Source organism: Aythya fuligula, chromosome 16, assembly GCF_009819795.1.
Source record: "Aythya fuligula isolate bAytFul2 chromosome 16, bAytFul2.pri, whole genome shotgun sequence".
Classification (NCBI taxonomy): Eukaryota; Metazoa; Chordata; class Aves; order Anseriformes; family Anatidae; genus Aythya; species Aythya fuligula.
In genome coordinates, this window is record NC_045574.1 from 12,397,378 (window position 1) to 12,423,287 (window position 25,910).

General features: G+C 42.6%; 1 protein-coding gene across 1 annotated transcript in view; it reads left to right on the forward strand.

Moving 5' to 3' along the window:
- CDH4 (cadherin 4) overlaps positions 1 to 25,910 on the forward strand; it is a 453,267-nt gene that overhangs the window by 414,749 nt on the left and 12,608 nt on the right. Inside the window, exons 9-11 of the mRNA XM_032198199.1 lie at positions 17,240 to 17,425; positions 22,060 to 22,313; positions 25,143 to 25,285. Coding sequence (XP_032054090.1) covers positions 17,240 to 17,425; positions 22,060 to 22,313; positions 25,143 to 25,285 — 583 coding nt within the window. The remainder of the gene's footprint in view (positions 1 to 17,239; positions 17,426 to 22,059; positions 22,314 to 25,142; positions 25,286 to 25,910) is intronic.

Here is a 25,910-nt window from a genome sequence, read left to right on the forward strand (position 1 = left end):
GAGGCCAAAGGGCTTTATACAATAGCACAAGGGACTTGATAAAGATTTGAAAACCAAGTGTGCCTTGCAATAATGTTTTCTGATTCTGTGGAAACAAATATCTTTGATATACTCCCAGGTATAGTCAGGATGAATTTCATGTGAGTATGAAAGTGTAATACGATTTTTCCCTGACTGGCATAGAGAAAAGCATGAGGCTAATCAGTTTCTTTAAACCTAAGCTGAATCTCTTTGCTGTCCTCAAATAGTCTGATCTGCATTTTAACACCTCTAAAAAAAAAGGCAAAATCTCTTTCCAGAAAATTTACAGCTCTCAGAGGATAAGAAAGCCCATGGTGTCTTTTAAAACCAGAGACTGTTTGGAGAGATACGGTATATTTTTATTTAAAATACTTCTGTATTGAGATACTGTTGTAAAAACAAAATAGGCTGAATAACTGAAATAATGGTTTGCTCTTGGAAAGTTGCCAGATGAAAGGAACTGGAGCAACTATATTCAGCTCTGAAGCACACAAAGGCCAACCCTATAGCGCTCCTAAATTACCTGCCATTCAGCCAGGGTGGTTTTAGACTTAATCGTTTCTGGATAAGAATGTTGCTCGGGAGGACGCTGCTCCATGCTGGTGTCACAGCTCATGTGTTCAGCAGCAGGAATTAATGTTGCTGTGTAAAACTTAACAACAGGACCGGAAAGGGAAAAAACGGCCCCTGTGATGGTCAAGAAATTTGGATCACATTGGTAGTCAGGCACGGCTGAGGAGGCTGCATGCACAGACCAGGTGGAAGGCCAGACACAAGCGTATGAGTGCCAGCATCACATGTCCACGGGAGGGTATGGGCTGCCCAGGTGCTTTGTTTAACAGCCATCCAAAACACTAAGCAGGCAGTGATCACGATGTAGTGCTAGAGGAGAAGTCAGAAACGAGTAATAAAATCACACAGAAGATCCTTAAACGTTTGAATTAAAGATAGTCAGATAAAACTCTGAAATGATTGTTTGCTTACATGAAAGTGGATCGATCTATTTTTCATATCCTTTCATACATTACATGAAAGGCCAGGGGAAGAAGAATCTTCACCTTCTCACACAAAGGATTCTGAAGTTATAAGATGGGAAAAAATCACAATCTGTAAAGGGAATAATTCTGAGTTGAAGTCTGCTGCTAACGCTAAGCCCAGTCCCCATCAGTGGAGTCACGACCAGTTCTGGCCATCGTGACCTGGCCTACCAGCATCAAAGCAGGAGGCACTGGGGCACGGCAAGGATGCGGTGACCTCCCCTAGTCCTTTACAGCTCTGATTTTTGTGATGGTGAATGCATCCTCAATTTGCTTTACTACTTGACCATGCTGAGAAGCATCAGAGAGCAGCTAACGGGGGGAAATGTCTCATGAGATATTGCCACAGAGTGGGAAACAGATCTGTGCCAGAAGAGTGGAGCATCCTATGGTGCTGTAAACATCATAGACAGCTATTTTGGGCAATTTTAATGATTTAGTGCAGGACAGTGACCCAGGGAATGCTCTTCTGGCTAGCTAAGGGACTTCAGCAGCCGGCTCTTTGTGTTGTGTTCTTCATGTGACTTTGCTGCTTGCAAAAATAAATGGATGGAGTTGATTTTTCCCTCTGCCAAAGAGCAGTGACATTAATTCTCCACGGTGTGCCCAACCAGCCTGCGCCCCCAGGCTCTGGGTGGAACGCCTTGCAAAAGTTTCACCTCCCGTGACCAAGTTTTCCTTTTGGAGTGTTTCACTGCACTCATTCATTCTTGTGGCATTTTTGATGGGTTTGCACCTCCCAGATCATCAGTGGTATAAAATAGTAAAATTTTAACTGGTCTGCATTGCAAAGACCTTGTAGCAAGTTTCACTGGGAAACTTGCTCCCTAACTGCTACACGATAAAGATACCGGTATCAGCATGCCCTCTGCTATCCAGAGTCTCTGCTACTCATAACAGGGTCATGTCCTCTGACACTTCTTGATGTAGAAATTCCTCTGCCTCCCTTCAAATATTTATCTCCTGTGTGCAGGCGAGTTGCGCTTTCTTCACATTAATATAGATCCATGGCTGAGCCTCTGGCCAGATGCTCGTCTCAGATACAGAGAAGGCACAGTGAAATTAGTGTTGGTGTTTCAAAGATTAAACATCAGCTGAGACAGAACAATGCTGGATAGTCTCAGGTGAGATTTTATGCAAGGGAGAGGCATTTTTTGGCTCATGGAAGGAATACCTTTAATGTCAATGAAATCTTTAGCTCCTCTCAAGCAGGATGCCCTTTCCAGTCTGACCCATCATACCATTAATAGCCATCCAAGGGTTTCCACTTTATCTGAGGAAATGCATAATCAGAGGGGAGGAGAAGTAAAAGGAATCCATGCCTACACTTGACTCTTACAAAGTCTATTTTTATCGTATTCAATCAGGAACAATCAGGCGCAGAGAGGAGACGCAGATGAATTTGCATGATCAGACTTCTGTGTCTTAAATGTTAATTAAAAGTTATTTTAAATTTGCCTACTGTGCAGAACTTGTTTTTATAGTAGCCCGTGTAAGGGAAATATTATTTCATAGGGCTGAAGTGCTCGTGATTAGTTGAGCTTGTGGATTCTTGGAAGAACCTGGCTGGCAATCAACCTCTCCTTTAAAAAAAAAAAAAAAATAGAAAAGAAAAAAAAAAGAAAGAAAGGGGAAAAAAGAATCTGGGCTATTCAAGTTCTTTAAGCTCCTGAGCCTTAGGAGGTCTTATTTAAAGCTACTTTAAAATTTGCCCTTTGGCACTGCTTTGAGAATCTTCTCTTGCGAGGCTGAACCCAGTGGAGCATATTTTAAAGCATCCTCTGTAGGACTGCCTTCACTGCCACGCCACCTCTCAGGCTTATCTCCCATTAAGAACAGCTCTGAAGGTTTAGGACCGGACTGTCAGGCAGTGGTGAGTCTTGTGGCCTGGGCAGGCAGTCTGGTCAAAGGCTGGGCGTGAAAGCAGAAGAGCCAGTACAGAATAACTCAGTGCTCAGAGAGATGCTCATCTCCTAACAGAAAGGGCCGTGTCGCTGGGTAAGGTTAATCTGTTTGCAAAGTGGATTTGGCTTATCAGTGGAGGAACAAACACTTGTTGCAAGTGCATCACGAAAAGCAGTCTTTGCCAGTTTTTAATGGAGCTATTTAATTACCAAGTGTCAGATCAGGCTGATCTCAGAGGTGGTAACCCGGCTCACCCAGGACGGGATCAGTCAGCAGTGAGCTCGGTGCTTCATGAGCAAAACGACAAAGAGAGAGTCCCAAGTTAAAAGGGCTTCTGTTATTGGCAGTGCGCTGCCAAAAATTTCTGACCTCTGTCTCTGCAGGTATTTTGGATCCTCAGAGCACTGTGGAAAATGTTAATGAGCCCACTCTGGGAAGTGCTTTGAAATTTGAAAGTGAAGCGGGATCTCAGGACATCATAGGTGCACTAACATAGTCCTTTACTGTAAATAGTTCTTCTTTCTCCCATTTCGATGTTTCCTTCCCATTTTCTCCCATCTCCACCCTGATACACCAGTGGACAGTATTTTGTGATGATAAACAAGCCACGCTCCTCAAGACCCATTTTACATCACAGCTTTCCATTCCCGTGGTTATCTCAGCAACCCTGCTGTGCACCAGATTCTGCTCAGATTTCTTTCTTTTGACCAGATTTGTATATAATAATTCAGATGAGATTTTCAGTGTCTTAAACAAGAGTTCTGCTCTGCAAACTTGCCAAAATTCTGGAAAAGCAAACAAAAGCAAGCCAAAATCTCATTCCTTCCTCTATGTGTATTTCTTCTCATGTTAACACTGAAGACAAAATAAAACCATGCATCAACCAGAGAAAGAGCAACACCGTCCAATATTGCAGAAAATGCTGACTTGAGCTGTAAAAATGTGATGACTTCTTTTCAAGTGGCAAAGAATTGATAAAATGCTTCACCTGGTCTCCAGCTCCCTGAGTTGAATCCTGCTGAGCTCTGTCTCTAACAGTGACTTCAGAAATAGCAAGTGCCAGAGAAACCCCTCAGTTTTTCATTCAGGCTAAAAAATATTGATTTTCAAATGGCTACAGTGCAAAAATGCAAATCTCCTAGTTTGGAGAACTAATATGAAACGGCCACAGGAAACCAGAACAGGAAGCCGAGTAAGCCTGCTAGTGGTTTGGGGTTTCCTAAGCACATTTATAGCCAGATGTACCAGGAAGCATTCAGTACATGTGAGCATTATGAGAAATCCCTTTTACATGCATGCTAGTGTTTCACAAATTAATCTTCTGCTGTGAAGGGAGAATCCAGCAGGAACGGGATTTCAGTAGGTTCCCACGGAAAGAAGAACAGACCAGGATGGTCCAAAATGGACCAAGCAGCATCCTAAAGAGAGGTCTTAACATACCCGATGCAGGGAAAATCAGTGGACTCGGACAGTTAACTACCTCCCACAGCCTGGGAACATGTCCAGATCTGGAAAAGATCAAGGGTTTCAATCCTGAGCACCACACACCAATTTCCCAGCACAAGGACTAATGCTGCCAGTGTGGCAGGGACCCAGTGCCTCTGCCCCTTCAGCTCACACAGTGCTTGTCGTTACACCTGTGCCATTCGGTGACATTTGAATATAGATTAGCCTGCACGCCACAGTATTTTAAAATCATCAAAATGCCCATGGCATAATTTAGAGGCAGTTGTCACAAGAGCCAGAAATCAAGGTGAACAGCACAGGTCATGGCTGGCAAGGGGAAAGACCTAATACCACAGTGAGAAAATTTAACAGGACTGTGTTGTTTTACAGCTAAAAGGAGTTCAGTATGGTCCTGCAGACAGGATTTATTGTTAAAAATCAATTGTGCTTTCATGGAAAATCCCAGGTGACTGCCGTTTGCTTGCTATTTTCCAATCAAAACAAAGCTCAGCCGAACTACACAGTAAAGCTTGGGCTGTTATAGAACTGTCATCTTCTAACTGAAATAAATTATTATATTCAAGTGAATCCAATATGCCCAGTAGCATTTGAGTACATGAGTATCTACCTAATTCTGTGTGCATTTCAATTAAATACATAGTCAGTGAAGTCTAAAAACTAGAAATCAGTTTGCTTCTCCTAAATAAGAATTCGGTGTTCATAAATTGAAATGGGCTTTCTGCCTCTCATTACATTTCGAGTCCTGATGAAAGCCATTGCTTATTGTCATAAAACAATGAATTAGAATAAGGATGTTGGGTCAAGAGGTAGCAGTAACAAACAGAAAAACAAAAATTGTTCTTTCTTCCTGTCTGATTCTATGATTTTATGATTCTTGTCTCAGCCTTACCCAGGACTCACTACACTAACGTCTGGAGGCTTCACTGCCACAGACAGGCAGCTTAGCCTTGGTCAGGAAAGCAGTAACGCTGTGGTGAAAATTGCTGACAGCATGACCTGCTTTTTGAATCAACCAGCCTTGGGATATGAGTCCCAACCTAAACCGCAAAGCCGTCCCATCAGCGCCCAGGAGCTGTGATGGCCACACAGTTTTCACTCTGATAAGGACCGAAGGAGAGCCTCACCTCAGGGTGCAGGTTTTACAGCTTGGCACAGTTCCTTGGGGTGGTGTCAGGAAACCTGGTAGTTTGTCCTGTTGAAACCTCACCCCTCATTCTTGCTCAGATTTCTGCACAGGTGCAAGCTGGGGCTGCTGGGGCTGAGCACCCTTGGGTGGGCCCAGGGGTGCTAGGGCAGAGGGCTTCTGGTGCCTTCTACCCTCCTGAGGTTCCTGGAGGCCTTTTCAGTGCCTTGCTCTGGAAAACAAACCATGCTGCATACCCCCTTGTGGATACTCAACTTCTGCTCTTTATTTTCTCACCTTTCATCTATAATGAAAGTCAGTTCTCACTTTATGAGAAAACAGTAATTCCCCGTGTCTTAATGAAAAGAGCATCAGCCTCTTCAGTGATTTCATCAGCGTAGCATATGACAGAAGGGATTGAAATAATGTTAAGACTACTTAGGGTAGTCTACAGGATGGATAGATAGGTACAAAGATGTACGTATACAAATACACAGTGATAAATATACACATAGCTAGGTTCAAAGCATAGATAGACGCTGATATAATGTGAACAGTCATCAATGAAACCCAAGTCCCTGCTCCCAAATAAATTGCAGTTATGTGAATTATTCCATTACATTGTGGGGGTATATATGCATTTATTAAAAGAACGTGGTCTCCTTGATAGAAGTCTCTAACTAATAGACGCCATTAATCAAAACCTAAATTTACAATGGCTTCTGTTTTGTTTATTTCCTTTCAGTACATTCATTTTCAAATTATCACCAGATTAATCATCTACAGTACTTGAAACCAACTGCCATTTGGTGAAACAGTTCTGGTTCCTCTCCATTACACTGAGCATTAGTTCTTAAGGCATAGTTCAAGGCTCTGTTTAGCCTGATTCTGTCCTGAATCTGACTGAAATCAGATAGATTCTTCCTTGTAAATGGGTCAGTCACACAGAAAAAAACATCCAATGTAATCTTAAGATTGAAAAAAAAAAAAAAAAGAAGAAGAAAGAAAGAAAGAAAAAGGAAAAAGAAAAAAGAATATAATTTTATTTCTCTTCATTGATACCTGCCTGGTGGTTAAAAGAAGGATTAAAATGAGGTCATTAAACTTTCCTTGGAGACAAGCCCCAGACCTCAGTGGTAATATGATTAATCAAATATAAAAGTGAAGCTACCCTGAATGAATAACTCATTTTTATAAAATATCTAATTACTGAAATGTCGTCTGCTGCAGAAAAAGAAGGGGGGGAAATTAATTGCAATAACAATTCAAGAAGATAAAGTTTTTCTGAATTAGGTCTACACAAGAAGCTAAATTGAGTTGATTAAGTAATTTTGGTTTCAGGAACACCCTTGATGGAAGTTAGTAGTAATGAATTTTTCAGACCTTGGAGTTTAAATTGCCAACGACCAGTGAGTTAAAAAATGGGGACGATAGTTTCATTACAGATTTCAATTTTCTGTCAAAAAAAAAAAAAAAAAGGAATATTAAAAAAACGCTCTATTGGTCTCTCTCAAATTGGACACATGTACTGCTTGGTGTAAAATCAAGAATAATGCCACTTCTGCTCTCTGTACAAGAGAGCACAATCTCAGCCAATTACAGCTACAGCAGCACCAGGGGGCTGAGCCCACGGCGCTGCTCATTTTTTGCTCCCCAGCACGTAAGTGGTCAAAATCCAGAAATTACGGCACAGTCTCTGTGCCTACATACCTCGTAAATATATTCCCACCTGTAATGTATGGCTCTTCACTCTCCTTTCCTTGTGGTTCTTGTAGGAAGCTGTTGTTAATGGGAAGAGCAGCGCATGCATATCCATCAGCAGCAGCATGGTAATATGTAATAATTTGTTTGGATGTTTGAGCCTCCTGCCTGCTGTTTTGCTGCTTCGTATGGTCAGGTTAATGTTGTCAAAACACAGGCAGGAGCTGTACGCTGGCAACAGCACCCCCAACCATGCGGTGTGACACCACACATCAGTTCTCCCTTCCCGTCACCCATCTGTCATGAGCCCCTTCATTTGCAGCACCTGGCAGAGCTGTATCTCCTGGTGGGGTGTCTCATTCTGCCGTCACTTCTCTCCTCCTTCTCCCTCCCTGTTTAATGTGTGTGGGGTCTGGAGCAGAAGGGTGGAGACCGCACCCCCAGGCCATGCTTTCTGTACCAGGCATTACGTGCATGACATAATCCACAGGGTCAAGCGACATCTCTGCAGAAAATCACCCACCCTTCCTGCTCTGTGCTGTGCTGTGATGGAAATCCCTGTGCTCTCCACTGCCTGGTAGGTACACGTTGATTAGAGACCATTCCCATGCATCAGTCAAGCTAAACCTCAAGGAGAAAATCAGACATTAATGCTCCCATATCTACCTGTACCAGCAATTTTTTTTCTCTAAAATCTATCTGAAACATCTTTCTCAGATCGGAAGGATCTTTCATAGACTCTGTACCTCTTTCTGTTTTTGGATGAATACCCAAATCCTAATTCTCTTCCTGAGCCCATCCCTGGAATCAGAGGGCACAATTTGGCTGCCCGAGTGCAGCCAGCCAGCTCCAGGGGTCCTGGTCAGGCAGGACGTGCAGCCAGCCCTGCCAAGTACACCTCCGTGTCTGCCAGGTGTCCCAGGCAAATACCCGTTGGAAATGGATTATTTCATTATCTTAAAAGCACACACCGTCGCAGGCACTGATGCAGGTCTGAGAAATTTAAACGTGTTTTGTAACTCCGTCATTGCGAGGAGCTAAAATAAATCCCCTTCTGGAGTTGCTAACTTGTTTGGGTCGGCAGGTTTTTAATTCCTCAGTGTTCTGTTGCCTTAAAAACAGTTGCTTCCAAGGGGTGTCATTTTAAGAGGATATGTATCTGGAATTTCATTAAGCACGTTTTGGTTCTGAAATCTTTAGTGACATACAAAAAAAAAAAAAGAAAAAAAAAAAAAAAAGAGAGAGATTTAGCACAGGATTTGGCAGTGCTGTGACTTTTCTCTTATCAAATATTTCTAACTGTCCAGGATGCCTTAACACTTTCCAGCCGTAGAAGAAAGGGTCAGAACACAGACTGCAGCGAGAATTAAAAACAGAGAGGAAGTTTGAAAGATTTCCCACAGTTTTTTGAGCATCATGGAGTTTTTCAAACTGTTCCTGCTTTGTGCAGGAATGTTTTAATTGCCAAAAAAATAACAGAGAAGAAACAATGTTTTCCTTCCTAATTTTACAAGGACCCACCACCCTCCCATTTCTCACTGCTTTCCTTTTCTCTGTTACACACACTTTGACTTCCCTGTAGCTCTCCCTTCTTTTCCAGCAAGAAGTCTCTTTCTCATAGCAAGTCTGATGAATTGCACAGCATTTAATTTAGTTTTCATTCTGTGCTCTGAATTACTTTAAGCAGGCGGGCATGCATTTTTCTGTTGTTTCTGCCTGATTTTAGCGACTCGGGGGCTGTGCTGCTGCTGCATCTGTCTGCTCTTGTCTGCAAACTGTGGGGACCCTTCAGCAACCCCTGCAGCACAGAGATGGTGCATTTCAGGGTGTGCTCCGACCTGCTGCCTTCCAGACCACAGGGCTGACCAGAGCATAGCGCATCCTCCCCTCCTGGCCACCTTTCCCTAGAAAGCACAGCACAGGGGTGCAGACGGGGGACCCACAAATCTCCCTGCAAGCAGAAGCTCTCAGCCCCACTGATAGGCAGTGCCTTTACATTTCACTCAGCAGTAATAATATAAAGACCATCATGGCATCAGCTGAGGAAGTCACAACTTTAAACCAGAGTAGTAGCACTTCTAAAATAAAACCCATTCTTCCATGCCTGTCTCCTACAAGGATGCTGTGTCTGATCAGGAACCTTGTTTATGACCAGCTCTTGTGGGTTTTGCAGCACCTGATTGTGGAGTTCAACACTAGTCATTAAAAAGTAAAAATTAAAAAAAAATAAAATAAAATAAAAAAATCCTTGGTATGCTAATTCTGAGACTAATCTGGAAACAACAGAGATTTCAATTGTAACGCGGAGAAGGTTTGAGCTGAAGTCATCATGCAGTCTGGCTGAGCTGTGCTACACAGGAAACTTGTTAAAAATCTCAATACCAGGATTATGGTGTGCATAAAAAATTCAGTTTCAGTACTCTCAAAATTCTCTCTCTCCCGACTATCCATCTTCAGATCCCAAAGGCACAAGAGCAGCTTTTATATGCCCTAAAATTTGAAAAAATTAAATTTAATTTAAAAAAAATTAAATTAAAAACTCATTATTTTATTATGAAGTGGGCAGTTAATAAGAAAATCCTAAACCAGATTTATCAGCTTAAGGCCTTTCTTTATGAAACTTCATTAAAAGGCCCTGAATTAAAACATTCTCTTCTATACACATTTCACCAAAAAATACAGGTCAGGCCTGTGAAGTACATTTTGCTCACTTAGGAGCTTAATGCTGTCACGCCATTTTTGTCAGTCTGGTTCACATGTAAATTGGGAAAAATGCATTTTCAAGGTTTTGTTCAAAACAGTGCAGTTATTTTCTGCTTTGGGCTTTGAAGAAAGAGAAAGACATTTGAGACCTGACATTTCTACAGATTAAACAATTTCACTTGCTTTTAAGGAAATTTTTTATTTTACAGAACTTACACAGGCAAGAAATTTGGACACAAATGACCATCAGGTCACTTCAGAAGTGTTCATAGTTACATGCCTAACTGCAAGCACAGGGAGTTGAGCACGCTGGCTAGCCCTGTGTGGCTGTAAGTCTCTTCTCATACATCTGAAGTATGTTCAGGTTCCTCCATTGAAGCCAACACGTTGCAGAGACTGGGGAAGAGCAGTGCTGGTTATCCAGCTCATCCCCCACATGGTGCCCACCATTCACAGGGTTCACTGCCAGCCCTCCTATCTTGAAGTTTCTCCATAGCTCAATAGGTATCACAGAGCTACGACACAACACAATGGGGAGACCAAAAGACTGATCTGGGCTGACCGAATGGACTTGTCAAGTAGCACATGATTTCACAATGTTCTCAGGATCCCAACCCAGTGCAGGCACTCCAGCACCAGATTTAGGACTCGTGAGACAAGGGCAACTCACTTAGCCTACAATGCTGTTGCTAAAGGGAAGCATAGGGCTGCCAGCTGTTGTAAAGCACTGATGTATCTGTGCAAAAATGTTTTATTATATGAATGCATGCATTTCTTTAAGAATGCGCCTTTTGTAGGCAGTTCCAGCTGCTTTAAAATCTATGCCTTTATTTAAAAGATAGCATTGCTAATTACACCTGACAATCAAATAGTCTGCAGAAAGGTATCAGCTACCTTTTCTTACTGTTCATTCTGTAGGCAAGAAACAAAGGTATGTTAGGCAAGAAAGCAAATTAAATGTTCAAAGGATTCTTGTCTAAAACTTGAAAATAAAAGGCTGTGCTATCAGATCAGAATTTTAACATATACTGTTTCCATTGGCTCCTGAGATGATAAAATCTTTTATGGTTGAGTATAACCATTGTTAAAGGTCACTGTTGCAAAGGCTACATCATTTAGATGAGTTGAGATCCCATTTTGGATAAATTCACAATTTTTCTTCCTAACAAGGAGATAGTATCAGGATTTGAATGTACAAGAGTGCTGGGTTACAGATTAAAGGCTTTTGTGTTCTGGAAACCACACTATGCCAGATTTCATGAGTTTCAGTGAGACATGCAAGTCCCCAAAGTCAAGTAGGTTGATTAAAGTGGTTCTTTATAGCCTTTGAAATACAGATAAAGTACAACTTTCCTACACGGGGTTAATGTACTTTTTTTTTTTTCCTTGACAAGGCTATATGCCTTTCCAAGGACTTAATTTTAATCTCTTTTTAAACCTTTCATAAGAATGTTGTAAAAAGCTCCTTTGTGTTGTAATGCATTTTTATAAAATATCTAAATTTCTATGCAAACTTTGAGCCTCATTCCATAAGATATATTTATCTGGAAATGGCTATCTTGCAGCAGAGTAGTGTCTTGTGTCATCATTTCTCTGGCATCTTTTCAGACTGTCACAAGAATGTAACATCTGATAATGAAGAAAATTAGTGCTCATTGTCAGACATGCGAACTTTTTTTTTTTTTTAATATCCTTTTACTATTGCGTGCTCTTGTCTCTGAACTCCTGGCATGTACTCGAAGAGTCTTTGAACCAAGGTGAAAGCTAGACCTGCACGTTCCTTCCCCATGCCGGAGATGCATGAAATGAGAGGGTTTTCATCTGCTGCTTCTGAAAGAAAGGATATTGCTTTCTTCTCCTCTGTTATTGCATTGTCTTCATATTTAAAGAGTAAATCTTGTAATTTAATTCAAAATTAGTCATTACTCATGATTTCGAAAAAATAACACCTTTAAAGAAAAAGCCCAAAGCCAGTGGTTGTTGTCAGCTACAGGCACCAAGTGGATGCTGTCTGCACCCCATCATAGGATCACATTAGAAGTGTGAAGTTTAGGGCTCACTTTTGTGTTTCTAACTCTTTTTGTTCTTCTTTTTTAAGATCTGTCATCCAGTGTTCTTGTAGAACCTTTTGGTAAACAAGCCTGGCCCTACCACACCATGTGCAGAGCCTTTCCCCCAGGTTGGAGAGCTCCTTACTGGCATGGGGGGCATTTTAGTGGCATGAACTGCTGAAAATGAAGGCAGAACTTCCAAAAGTTGGTGAGCTGGTTGTCATGCCCTTGGCTGGATGAGGCTGACTCCTGCCAGACCATGACAAGCCAGTGCCTACAGCCTCGGCAGTTCATTTCTGATTGAGCTCTGTGACAGCTGGGCTTCATACCAGTGGAGCAAAACTGCGAGCTGGCAGGAGCACGTTGGGCTTTATAGATAACGGTTGGAGAAACATTTGCCACATGGCATTTAACTCATCTGAAGTTATCTATGTGTGCGTGGATTGACTGTGGAGTAGACCCAAATGAGCATGGAGTTGAACCAGGGATGTTGCGGTGCAGGGTCTGCTGTGGGCATGAACCTGAAAAAATCAACAGCAAACACAGGGGCTTGCTGCCTCCGAAATGCAGAGCCGGACACTGGGCTGTTTCAGAAAACCATGCAGACTTCGGTACTTAGAAGACGATCATCGTTCACGAGCACACAAGAGTAGTTCTTTAATGAAATGTGATTAAGAAATTTGCATTTTAAAATCAATTTGCATGCAAAGTACGGTCGACTGTATGTATCGGATCAATTTTTTCAGAATACAGAGTTTCAAATGCATTTGTTGCCTCTGTTGCACTGTGGCCAAGGTGGAGCAAGAACCTGGAGTTCAGTGTATTGCTGTCACGGAAACTGATAGCCCAATGCGACTGTGCAGCGTAGATTGGGCAGGATAACTTGCAGACCTAGTACAGTCATCCATACAGCAAACAATATTGGAAATTAAAGGTCAGAGAATTGATAGCAAGGCTTAAGAAAACAGCAATTAGGCATCTAGGAAGAAAAGCTAAATTACCAGTAGTAGGAGTAGGGGAAAAAAAAAAAAAAAAAAAGAGGATTATTGATCTAAATATCAAGTTGGCAGATACACAGAGTACAATCTAGAGGTTTTTTACACCTCTGGGCTTATTCAACCCCCACAATAAAAAATGCAGGCCTATAAAGATGGAATAAGAAGCAATCAATTAGGTTGGCATTTGCTTGTTTCCGTGCTGCAGCTGGGCAGGCACATCACAATTAATGATTTATTAGGAGATTTTCGCCTTTTTTTCCATTTTACACAGATTGCTGCAACCAGACTGCAGTGGCTTATTAATTTGCGTGCTATTCAAGCATCTTTGTTAAATATCATGTGGAAAAGGTAAACATTTGGCTCACAAGCCAACACTTCAATGGGAGTATATCACAGTTTATGTAGGCAAATGCAGCCTGGCATGCAGCTCTGGGCATTGAGTTCCCCAGCTGCACCTTGTGAAGGTCCCTCAGGTCCCCAGGGTTTGCTGTGTTATGGGGTGGCCCAGCAGCAGAAGGCAGTAAGAGATGGACACCCCATGCCACATGCCCACGTGTGCTTGTGCCCTCTCATTTGGGCTTCTCTCTACCCAGGGGACCCAGAAAGAAGTAACACTTTGTGGTAATTTTAGCTGTCCAGGAAAGGGTTCAGGATCTTATATGAGAATGAAGATGCCCCTATTCTTCTAAGTGAATCCATAGCTATAGGTGACAAAACACTCTATGCTTCTATGCAATCCAGATTTCATAACATGCTTCTGCCTATGGCAAATTTTGTGTCGTCATTAGCAAACACAACAAAAAAATCTTTCTCACAGCTGCTCATATGGACAAATCATTGCTTTCACAGCTTTTTATCAAAAACAGCTAGGAAAAGATATGAACATTGGAAAAAAAGGAATTCCCTTTAGAAGAAAACCTGAATTATCGCTGTATTCGTCCATCTCAATTCAACACCTTCCTAGGAGTGGCTGCAGTGAGCTAATTGGTTTTATTCTGCTGTGCGTGGCTTCACAACCCAGGCTCCAGATTTATAGCACATAGTCAAGTCACTGTGTGAATTCATCATTTGTCCCCCCACATCAATCCCTGTCTCTTCCCGAGTGATACTGGTCTGCGTGTTTATGTGCTGTCAAACACTGCATGAGACAAAAGACAAACTCAGGAATTAAACAATTTTAGTAGAATCTGATGCAACCAGAATATCAGAATGAATTATTACCTTTTCAGCAAGACATGAGTTCAGACAGGCCAGCTCTACAGGAATGAGAGAGACTTTTGCCAGCATATACTTTTATGGTAAAAGGGACAAAAAAGACCCTACAGAATTTAAGAGTTTAAAAGCACACCAAGCTCAGAACAAATTCTTATCTCAGAAGGGAAACAGAGTGTGTAACAATCAGCCATAGAAATCCTTGCGAATGGTCTTTAAAAAAGCACTCTGGAAATTAAGGACTTCAAATGCAACAATTGAAAGTGAAGCCAAATGAATTACAGGGGAATACGGGTAAATGCTACAAGTATAGGTCAAGTGGTGTTTTATCAATCTTGTGTTTACTCCAGCAGCTCCTGCGTTGCCCATTGTTTTACCTTGTTTGAATAGATATGCTTCTCTTTATTTAAAATCAATTGTAATCTTATGAAAGAAAACTTACAGCAGAGGGAATGCTGTAAAGCAGCACAGTGAAAGATGGTATTGTTCATTATCCTAAATTACTCCAGGGTAGGGAGGGAATGATATTAAAGAAGTGTGGGTAGCTCTGAGCTGCCATCCTTCCTTTAGCAAATGTAATTTAATGTCATTACTTAATTTTATTAACGGTAAAGACAATTGTGGACAATGCATGTTACAGCATTTACTTACACTAATGATAGTGGGGGAGTGTTAGCAGGAGGAAAGATGGGTTACGTTTTGGATTCCCAGTAGCTGCTGATGATAGATGATAAAAATTTGTTCTCTTCTTTGTGGTGCATCTCCCCGGTATTTGCTTCTTGACCTGCACAGCTTTGGATGGGTCTTTTGATTCTAGAGTAGGTATTGTTGTCATCAGAAAAATATTTGGCTTTATAAGCATAATAGACAATATTTACCCTTAGCGCTGAATAGAACTAAAAGAACTAACTAATGCCTAGTAGGTATTGCAACTGGATCAGCTCCTGGATTCCTCAGTATATGCAGAGCATTTTGATCTTTACACTAATGGAAAAGCTTTATAGAGGGCTATGATCTTCCTCTAGACTTTATATTGAGATGTCCTTGTGTACTTATAATTTTTTTTTATATCTCCTATATTTAAAATATGTCTTTACTACATTGCTACAGGCCAAAAACAGGTATTGTGATGGCTTTTACAAAAAGCTTCTCTAAAGTCTGGTGGCAATTGTGTGGTATTTTTCCAGGTGACTCAAACTCATTACAGGTGTTCAGCAGCCTGCAATTCTGGTCCTCTTAAGTGTCTTAGAGCTTTTAGCTTGCTCTTAACGAATTAATCCTGTTTGGTTCTGCAAGGTGTAAGCCTAGCAGTGGTGGATAAAGAACTGTGGCCTAAGGTCAGAGATTTGATATAGATGCATAAAGTACTAAAATCTTTTGAAATTGCAACAAATATGATGCCTTGATGTTAGCAGTGCTGCCATCTCCTAGAAGAGACCGGAGGCTCATCAACTTGTCGTTGCTGGCATGCCATACAACATAAAATTCATGTAATAGGCAATAACTAGTGTGGATTTAGTAAGAGACAATCCTACTTAACTAATCTCCTTGAGTTCTGTTGAGCAGGATTCAGAAAAAAAAATGGTAATAGGAGTGTACATCTGACATAATCTAATGGATTTTTCAAAAGGCTTTTGATAAATTTCCATATAAATTTTCCCCTGCTTAAGCTGTGTGCTGCAGAGATTCCAAATTGGGCACCAGAATGGGTAAAGAACCCGTGAAATCATGGGAAATGAAGAGACAAGAAGAACTGTAGCATGTGCTGGAACTAGAATTATCTCGCAGCTTCCCACTGTTCTTCCCCACCACTCAGCATGGCTGGAAAGAGATGCCATCTGCATTCACTAACAAAAACTTGTTTAGGACAGGCGCATACCAGAAAAGAGGGCAAAATGCCATTCAAGATACCACTAAAGGGCAAATTTAAATCTACATTAACATAGGGCAGATTGAGTATTTTTCCTGGAGAAGTGCAATAATGTATACTAAATATAAGCACACATAGCTGAAGGACTCCAAAGGATGGGTATGGGTTAGTACTGGAAAGGGACCCTTGTGCTAACAAAGGAATGATTTATTATCATTTACATAACCTGGCATTTGTGCACACCAAAGGCCAGATTTTCAAAATGCTCTGCTCCTGCAGTTTGGGGCCAGGCTTTCAGCTGCAGACTCAGAGCCAGCCGCTCCCATCGTTTCCCCAGTGTTTAATTTGCCATATGTCAATCAGAGTGTTGATTTGCAAGTGCTGATAATAGGCAATGTTGAGGGATGAGCACATTTGAAAATTTGGGAATGTGTCTTACTGGCAGCTTCTGAGCCCCAAACACTGGAAGTATTCGCAGAGCAGGATCCCTGATCAGCCATATGATAAATCAAGGACTGGAAAGCAGAAAAGAATGCAGCTAATGCATCAGGATATGCCTGAGCTGGACATGCTCCATGAAAATCAGTGCTAAATGAGAGAATTAAGCACCGGGAAAGGCTGTGGCAAAATCACAAGAAACACTTTAAATAATGAGACAAAAATCAAATCAAGTACAAGAAAGAAAGAAAATGAAATAAAATCGCTGAAAAAGCAAATGCCATGACGGGAATCTGAGTGAGGCAAAATACCTTGTTTTAAAGGGACATAGTCATCATAGAAACAGCACATTTTAGTCTGCCATTTTACCCTCTAATGAGAATTAACTCTCCAATTGCTGTAAATTAATGAGAATGTCAGGAACATTTTCGTTTTGCTTCAAGCATTTGCTAAAATGTGGGCAGTGGCTGGGTGATAGCAGGTTTGTTCTCCTTTGGGTTAAAAAGTGAGGCTAGAATTAAAAAGGTTTGGAAAAATATTCAAAGAAAAACAATACGCAAAGCAGAGGTGAGAAAGGAACATGTTTCTCACAGCATGCACCCGTGTTCCTCTTCATGGGACTGATATCCTTGTTGGTGTGCTGGTTAAGGGGATGTAGCCACGAGGACCAACAAAAAGATCCCACTGTGACCGCTCCTGTCTTTTATTTGCAGTATTCAGGGGAAGTTCCTGAGAACAGAGTGGAGGTTGTGGTTGCAAATTTGACGGTGATGGACCGGGACCAGCCTCACTCCCCCAACTGGAATGCCATCTACCGCATCATCAGCGGGGACCCCTCTGGGCACTTCACCATCCGGACAGACCCTGTCACCAACGAAGGCATGGTAACTGTCGTAAAGGTAAGTGGGAAGCCAAAGCAAAGATGTATTTGTCACCTTTTAAGCTCACTAAGGCCAAAAGGACTGCCAGAGGCCTGCTGTTATTTCATGCCTTCCCTACCTGGGAGTACAAATGCTTCAAGCTGTTGTTTACCCACTCTCTCTGTGCAGTTGTCCTGAATATTTTTGTTTTGAGCTATGCCAGTGATTCTGGGTTTCTCCCACCATAAGCCTTCATAAACTCTCACGTGCCAAAGGCAACTGCCAGCATCAGCGCCTGACCTGCTCCTTTTTGAGCTCTGGAAGTAGGACTGGTGCCTGGACTGTCCAGTCCTGCCCTGCTTGGCAGTTCGAGGCAGAAGCTGTGATTCTCCTTTCTGAGCCAGAAATTTGCCAGCTACCTGTGAAGCAGTGGGTAGCACTTCACTGTAGGGGATCGGCCACCTGATCTGCAGGGAGTACAGAAGGCATTTCAGAAGGAGAGAATTTCTTGGTAACAGAAGGGAAGAAGAGAGAAGATTTTCCTCTGAGCTATTCAGAAAAAAAAATAAATAAATAAAAAGCTGGAGAAATGTTCCTTTCCTAGTATCAAGCAATAAACACACAGTGTGGACCACATCCTCAGTGAAGGCTGCTCCACACGTTAGATCATCAGAGGATCTTGTCCAAAGGCTCTGAGAAATAAGACTGTAAGTATTCTCTACCCCTTCTTTCCTCCATCCATTGCCTTCCACATTAGGAGATCACAGACCCTCCAGGTATTTCCACAAGTATCAAATTCAGTTTCTTTTCTTGCCTCCAGAGAACATGCCTTTATCATCATTTGAGAGTTTGCTCCCCACTCGGTTACTGAGACCAGCTGCCCAGGCAATGAATGCTTCTGCAGTAATTACACGCAGTCAGAAACTAACCAGGTTCATTCAGCATTCCCTGAATCTCTTCCCAGATAAGATGCCTATGGATGCTCCCACTGACTACCAAGAAAGTGAAGGCATCATGAATAGGCTGCTGTGATCAGTAGGGCCTTGCACTGCATGTGCCGTGCACTGCTCCCGAAATGGATAATACATGCTGGGATGGACAAAGCCTTTATCTTCTGACAGGCCTGGCCTTATCTAACAAGAAGTTGTAATCAACTACTTAGGATGGAACGCTGGTGTTTAGAGAGCAAGCTGATCAAAGAATACCTTCGTGTTGAAAAAAAGAGCCCCACTCCCTTGTGGCTAATAAGTTGCAGTCATTCTTATTTCTTACAGTTTGGATATGAGAAAAAATGACACCAGGGAAATGCCAGTGAGGTTACACTGGTGGGAACGTGTGAGCTTGTGTGTTTGTCCTGCTCCCTGGCCCCTAGGCTATGTGTGTGTGTCTGCAGATGCCACTTTGCTGAAACTTTAAGGAAGACATCATCTTACCTGCTAGATGATATTTCAGCAGGGTTCCTGTATTTATCACTCTTTATTGCTCTGTAATGACATTTGACAGCCTTATCTGATGCAACGTTATAAAACATCTTCAGGCCTAGCAGTATTTCTGGACATGCATGTGTATGGATGCATTTATACATCTAAGTATGCACTTATCCATATGTATGTATTTTCTGCTTAAACAGAAAACATTCAACAAAGTAAAATGGAACAATTTAACTTTTGTTGACATCAGCAGCCAGTTTGAAATCAAAATGCCAACACTATGACTGAAAGCAGGGGAGGACTCCTTAGACTTAATCTAGTAAAGTGTCACAACTGCAGTTTAAAGCCACATCAAAGTGAAGAACAGGGGATTTACAAGATCATCGCTGCCACACAAGAACTTTTGCATAATGAACCGTCCCTTATTCAGAACTTGCAAGCAGAAAGCCGGGCAGATTTGTCAAGGCACCACTGATGCTGGTGTTGACTTTCCACTGCTGTGTAACCCACAGTGATCACAATGCAGAGAACCACCCGAAAATCCCATCTTGTCAAGCTGAGCTCAGAGCTTGAAATTGCGTTGAATGTCTTTACTGTATACCCTCACCTTATCCCCCTGGCTGCCCGGAGTTTCTTCCCCTTATCAAACTGAGAGGTTTTTTGGTGTATTTTCAGCAAGAAGAATAAGTGAAAATGCTTGTGATTAAATTTTCATGGTGAAGAAGGGAAGACTCTTAGGATTCCACCTTCTTCTTTGAAATATTTTGTTCTCCGTTAATAAGTGAATATGCTTAAAGGTTAGGGGAATGTATGCACACCAAACTGGGTGGCCAGCCAGAGCTTGTTCTTCGTGGCATGGGAGCAGTCTCTTGCTGTTTTCATCCCTGGTATAGGCTGAAAACACAGGTAACAACACAGTTCCCACAACTGCAAGCAAAAGGGTTTATGTCTAGGCTGCAGCAGTGGCAGACACAGTGCAGAGAAGGGCATGTTGTGGAGAAACCCACTCCTCTAGCAGCAGTTTGGGGCCAGAAATACTTCCAGACCAAGAAGCCCTTTGGAGTTCACACGACGCTCATGATGGCCATTTTGCAGCTTCTCTCAGCAAAACCTCATCTGCTGCTCTAGCCCAATCACTGAAAGCATAGCATTTCCTTTTTCTGTTCATGCCTTTTCTAAACCATTTCCATATCTGTGCAAGACCCTAATCTTCAAAGAAAGCCTTGATCAAGGAGAGAGTAACTTCGCACACAGCTGAGACATCGCAGAGTCTGGAAACAATCTCCAAGAGCAGCAGTGGCTGCCCTGTGGCAGCCAGCTGAGTAAAATGTTATTATAAACTCTGCATGGATCAGAGCTGTGAATTTATAATGGAGATGCTTCCAAAGCTTCAGTTATTATTTGCTTCAACAATAACATAAGGCAAATTTGTTCCCTTTAGTTAAAAGTACCTTGAGTAAAGGAAGACACGTGGCAAGCCCTCGGCTTGACTCTGCTGCATCTGGATAGGAGATGGGCGTGAGGGAGGGGAATTGCAGGCAAATGTTGCAGAGAAAAGAAAAGATGTGAAACGGGACCCTACTGGGCGCAGCTGGGAGGGAGGCAGATGGACTGTCCCGTGCAGACAAGTGTCAGACACTGGGCCACCACAGGCCACCATGGGGTACAGATGCCTCCATGACAAGTCAGTGGGGTGGGTGTTATGGGGTCAATCCAGTCCCTGTGCTGCATTTCTGCATCCCTGGTTTGGGACTTCCCAGAAAAGAGGCAAAAGAGGCTGCTCGGATCAACCCCTGGGTGCTGCCCAGCCCACCCCAGCCGAGCCCCTGCAGGGACTCAGTACAGACTGTGGGCAACGTTAGCAAACAGGCCAGCACACAGAAAAAAAAAAATATATATATATATATACGTATATATATATATATATATATATATATATATAAAATGGGGGAATATAAATTAGAGGCGCTTGAAAGACATTGAGGAAATGTGTTAGTCAAATTGTTTCAAGGCCGTGAATAGTGTTTAAATGGGAACTTTTACCATGCATCTTTTCTGAATGCGGTTGAAGTCCATGAGTCAGTGCTGGTGGGTGTATTGGGAATCTTTATGCTTCCTTTTATTTATTAAATGTTGGCCCTGCCTGTCAGGAAACCGTTTAGCAATAGGAGCATTTGCACTTCAATTGAATAGAGATTCCACTGTTTTACCTTTTGCCCCTGAAATTTGTTTCTCTCTTGTAGCCTCCTATGATTTGATTTCTCTCCTGACAATACTGTATTTTAAACAGAACAGGGAAGCCAGCTCTTGCTGATGTAAATCAGGATAGCATTACCAAAGTCAGTGTAGCTATGGCGTTTTACACCAGTGAGGGTACGCCTTGCAGACTCAGCACTGAGGAGATGTTACGCTTCTAAATTCATAAATTACAGCAAAGCATTTTTTAAGAAGCAGAGGTGTGATCCCGCATAACTCAAGCATCCCTGGCAGATGATTAGTGACTTCCCTCACAATAATTAGTGGGATGGGTTAGAAATTATTATTATACTGCAGTTCAGTCAGTCGTGCCAGCAAAGGCTTTTCACTCCTCCTGGCTCCTAAGGCACATCACCTTTATGTGCATTTTGAAAGAGATCTGTAGCCACCCAACAAGTGTGCAAGCATGCAGGCAACCTCCAGAGATCACAAGGCAAAAGGACAAGAGGTCCCACTGGAGGGGCCACCTGAGCAGCAGGACCAAGCATTGCTCCTTGCAGCTCAACCTTTGCTTATAATCTCACTTAAGAGGGAAAAGGAAAAGCACTTCAGACTCTTGGGTCCACCTAGACTGTCCTGGCTACTTAGTCAGAAGCTTTAAGTGCTAACAGAACCGTTAAGTACTGGTCCAGTTCCTCTGACCAGGCTCTGCCTGTTGGTTTTATGGCAGCCCTCGGTGGATTTGTTCATCCAGTGCTAAACTAGCACTGGCAGCTTCTGTTCTGGAAACAATGGAGCACTGGAGCAAAACACAATGCAAATCCTCCCTGCAATTTTAACTTTGTGGGTTTTTAACTCTTTGGTCCTCCAAATACTAGAAGGCCAAAGCCTCACAGGATTGAACCCAGTCAAAAGAACTGGGCTCAGAAAGAAATGAGATGAGGCAATGACTTTGGTATCATCCACCGTCTAAATCTTGCAGCTTTCAGCCAGAAGGTTGAATTTGTTCTCTGCTTGGCTCAATTCTTGCTTGTTTGTTTGTTTTAGGCAGTCGATTACGAGATGAACAGAGCTTTCATGCTGACAGTGATGGTATCAAACCAAGCTCCCCTGGCCAGTGGAATCCAGATGTCCTTCCAGTCGACAGCAGGAGTCACCATTTCGGTTACAGACGTCAACGAAGCGCCGTATTTCCCAACGAACCACAAGCTGATCAGACTGGAGGAAGGGGTGCCCACAGGGACAGTCCTGACAACGTTTTCCGCTGTGGATCCTGATCGCTTCATGCAGCAAGCAGTAAGGTGGGAGACCAGCCAGCCACAGGAGCTCATGTACACGAGGGGAATTTCAGCAGGAGCTGAAATTGAATTTGTGAACTAACTGATGTGGTATCTGTTAAATACCTGGCAGGTACTTGCAGCCCCAGTCGAGTGTTCACAGAACACCCCACAAGCTGGTGAACATCTGATCCTCCCTCTGAAAGCCAGGCTCTGGTCCAGGAGGGCAGGCAGAATGGGATCCCATGTTACTGGATAGCAAAAGGGCAGTTCTCAGCTTCCCATGAAACCAGTCACTAGCAGGGGTCCCTGTGTCATTACAGAGACAGGGATCAAGGCTACATTTTATGAAATGTTTTTTCACGGCTTTGTCATAAAATTGTTGACCTATGTTGATTTTGCACTTCATAAACACAATATGGGAAAAGACAGCTTTGTTATTTCTGTTTTACGGAGGGGAAACTGAGGCGCAGAAGGGGCTAGGGCTAGATTTCCAGATGCAGTGACTGTGATTTTTCATTATGTCTGGTGTTGCTTATGGAGGCTTTAGCTTCAGCCTAGCTTTAAAAGCACAGTGTGAGCATACTATGTGACCACAGCAGAGGCCTCTTAAACCTACATCAGTTGTGACATTTTGTGTCAGGAAGAGTTTGAAATATTTCACCTGCCACTGCACTGCCTGGTCTAGAAAATGATTGTTTATTCACTGCCTCATCTTGTTGTCTTTAGACAGGTATTGCGACTTCTAAGGAGAGAGACCCTCCTAACTAACAAGCCAGTTTTCCTTTTATTCTTGAAATATTGCCCTTTGAAGAGTCTTTATTTCCCTGATGTCCATAGGAAGTCTGGTTCTTCACAGGAGAGAGCAGTTTCTTTCTGGCTGAATGCTCCCCTGATCCAGAGGTGGTCAGTCTGTAACCCCAAACAAGCATCCACCATTTCAGGGGGTAGGACTGGCTCTGCTGAGCCCTTCCTGGGATCGCACAGTGCCTGTGCAGGCTCTTGTAAGACTTGCTGTAAATACGAACAGCAAATTACTTGAGCTGATTTTTCGCAGTGCTCCCAGGACACATGTTTTGTGAATCCAGGAGTGCTTTGTTTCCAAACAAAAGCACAGTCTCTCTTACCCTCTTTTCATCAGGGCAGCCTGATGCCAAGGCTTTGCAAGAGGCAGCACGATGCTGCTAGGGTCCTGTAGCTATCCAAAGGTACTTTGTTTTTCCTTCATCATTGGCACTGGTAAATTAGGGAAAAAAAGATACCCTAAAAGCTAATCCTATGGATCCATGGTGAGCAGTTCTCAGAGAGCTGGTCCAGCTGTTATAGCCTTGCACACTGTTTTCAGAGCTGTGCTTTAAACAGTCTTTGATAAAGTGGAGTTTTTACAAATACAAGGTAAGGAAGCAGGAGCATCTCCAGTAAGGCACAGCTTGGCATGGCCAATGTCACACCTCAAGTTATCCTCATTAGCCACAGATGCATTCACAAAGCCAGCTTTGAAACTGGATCCCTGGTCATTTAGCAGTGAAAGGGCAAGAGACTTACAGCAATGATATTAAAAAGAAATGAAAACATCCCAAAGAGTCTAGCTCCATGAAATGTAATTCTTTCCTTTGGCAGGGGCTTGTGCAGCTGTGCTGTTGCTTTCCTGCTCACATGGATTCACACAGCTCAAGTTTCACTTTGAGTTTCAGCTTCAAACGGCCCATTTCTGGAAATGGTTACTCACCAGCAGCTGGAGGTTCTCCTGCTTGCATATATAAAGACAAAAAAAATAATATCAAACCATCAGCAGGTCTGAGTTACTCATAAAATAAGCTCATCTTTCGTGTGCTTATTTCAGTGATTTATAGCTTGGCCATTTATTAGCTTCCAGTTGAACCACAGGTGATAAGTGTCCATCTCAACTCAAGCCTTATAAAACAGAGGTAGAAATCCAAAGCAAGGAAGAAAATGGAAGCAAAAAAGCAAGTGAGAAAGGTAAACAGAACATGTTGGTCCAGAAACTAGATTGTCTCTACTCCCTGGTCCCACAGAAGGCTTCTCCTTGTGCTTTTGGACTTTGTTGATCCTGAGATCACTGGTGTCAAATAAGGGCTCTGTCCTCATGCATCTATTCCTGCTCACAGCCCCACGTTGCTGCCCATGGGGAGCACTCTTACAAATGTGCCCCTTGGCCCTTCCAGCCATCTCCTTGTTGCTGTTCTCTGCAAACGTCCCTTGTGCATAGCACCACCTCACCCGCTGTATCAAAGCCATATAAAATACTTCAGGAGAGGCTTCAGCCTTTGGTCCATGCCTTAATAGAGCTGTGAGTTCCTGTTATACTCCTGAGGATGTGATTCTGATACAAAGGAGTGGCGTGGCCAAAACAGTGTTTAACACATCTGAAAACTGCCGTTCTTCCCACGTGCTATTTCCCAACCTGTTGTTTATTTGTAAGCAGCAGAAAACAGGAATGTCCATGGATTTAGAGCACAAGCTACTTTATGAAGAGCAATATAGAGCAAGAATCTGTCCTCTAACTCAGGCAAACATATGCAGTGGTCATTGCAGACCCCATTTCTTCTTGGCTGCAGAGTCCTCAGGCTACATCCACTCCCAGTAGGAGGAAGCTGGCGTGTAAGTGGCACTTAGCAGAAAGGAAAACCTTTAAAATGAAAGAAATAGAAAAATTGAATAATTGTGGAGGTCAAAAACCGGATACTCAATTAGCATTTTGTTTGTCAACAAAACCAGTTATCTAAAGGTCCTTTGAATCATGGGTCAGGAGTCCAGAAAAACCTTATTTCAAGCAATATTAAGGATATGTCAGTGAAAAGACTGCCATGTATTTATTTCCTTTCTCTGTAGATACTCTAAGCTGTCAGATCCTGCAAACTGGCTGAACATTAATGCCACAAATGGTCAGATCACTACCGCTGCTGTCCTTGATCGAGAGTCAGACTACATTAAGAATAATGTCTACGAGGCCACATTCTTGGCGGCTGACAACGGTGAGCCCAGGCTTCACATTGTTCATGCTTCAATAAGACTCTAATGTGATGCATTAAGAGAAATGATGCCCTGACAGAGTTGTCAGTATAAGTTATCTTTTCCCCAGGTTTTTATGGTCAAAAATGTGAAAGTGGGACGGGAAATTGCTGGAGTAAATTAAATGTGCACAGTATACAGAGAGTGTTATTAAGGGAAAGGGAGGGCAAATGGAAAATCGATTTGGGGAGTTCAGTGTAGTGGTGTAGCCTGAACTTAAAAAAATATCAAAGGGATGTGATCTCCAAGGGCTGTTGAACACACTGGTCCTGGTAATCATCCCAAAGGCACTGATCAGAGCATTCAGGAAGCCTTCCACTGGGAAACCAGAAATAATTGCAGGGGATGGCAGGAGGGTATTAAAAATAAGCCAATCCATTGAACTGCTATGGCTTTCATGAAAGGTGTCTGTCTGTCATCAGTGCTAGCCTCTCTCTGTCTGTTACCATTTCTGAAATGTCCAGCCATCATCAGAGCATCTGGATGCTGGTGTACTTTATTATCAAAGTCACTGAGACCAATACAGATCTTCTCACGGAGAACTTAAGGCTTGATCTTCTCTACTCATTAAAGATCACACAGCACTTT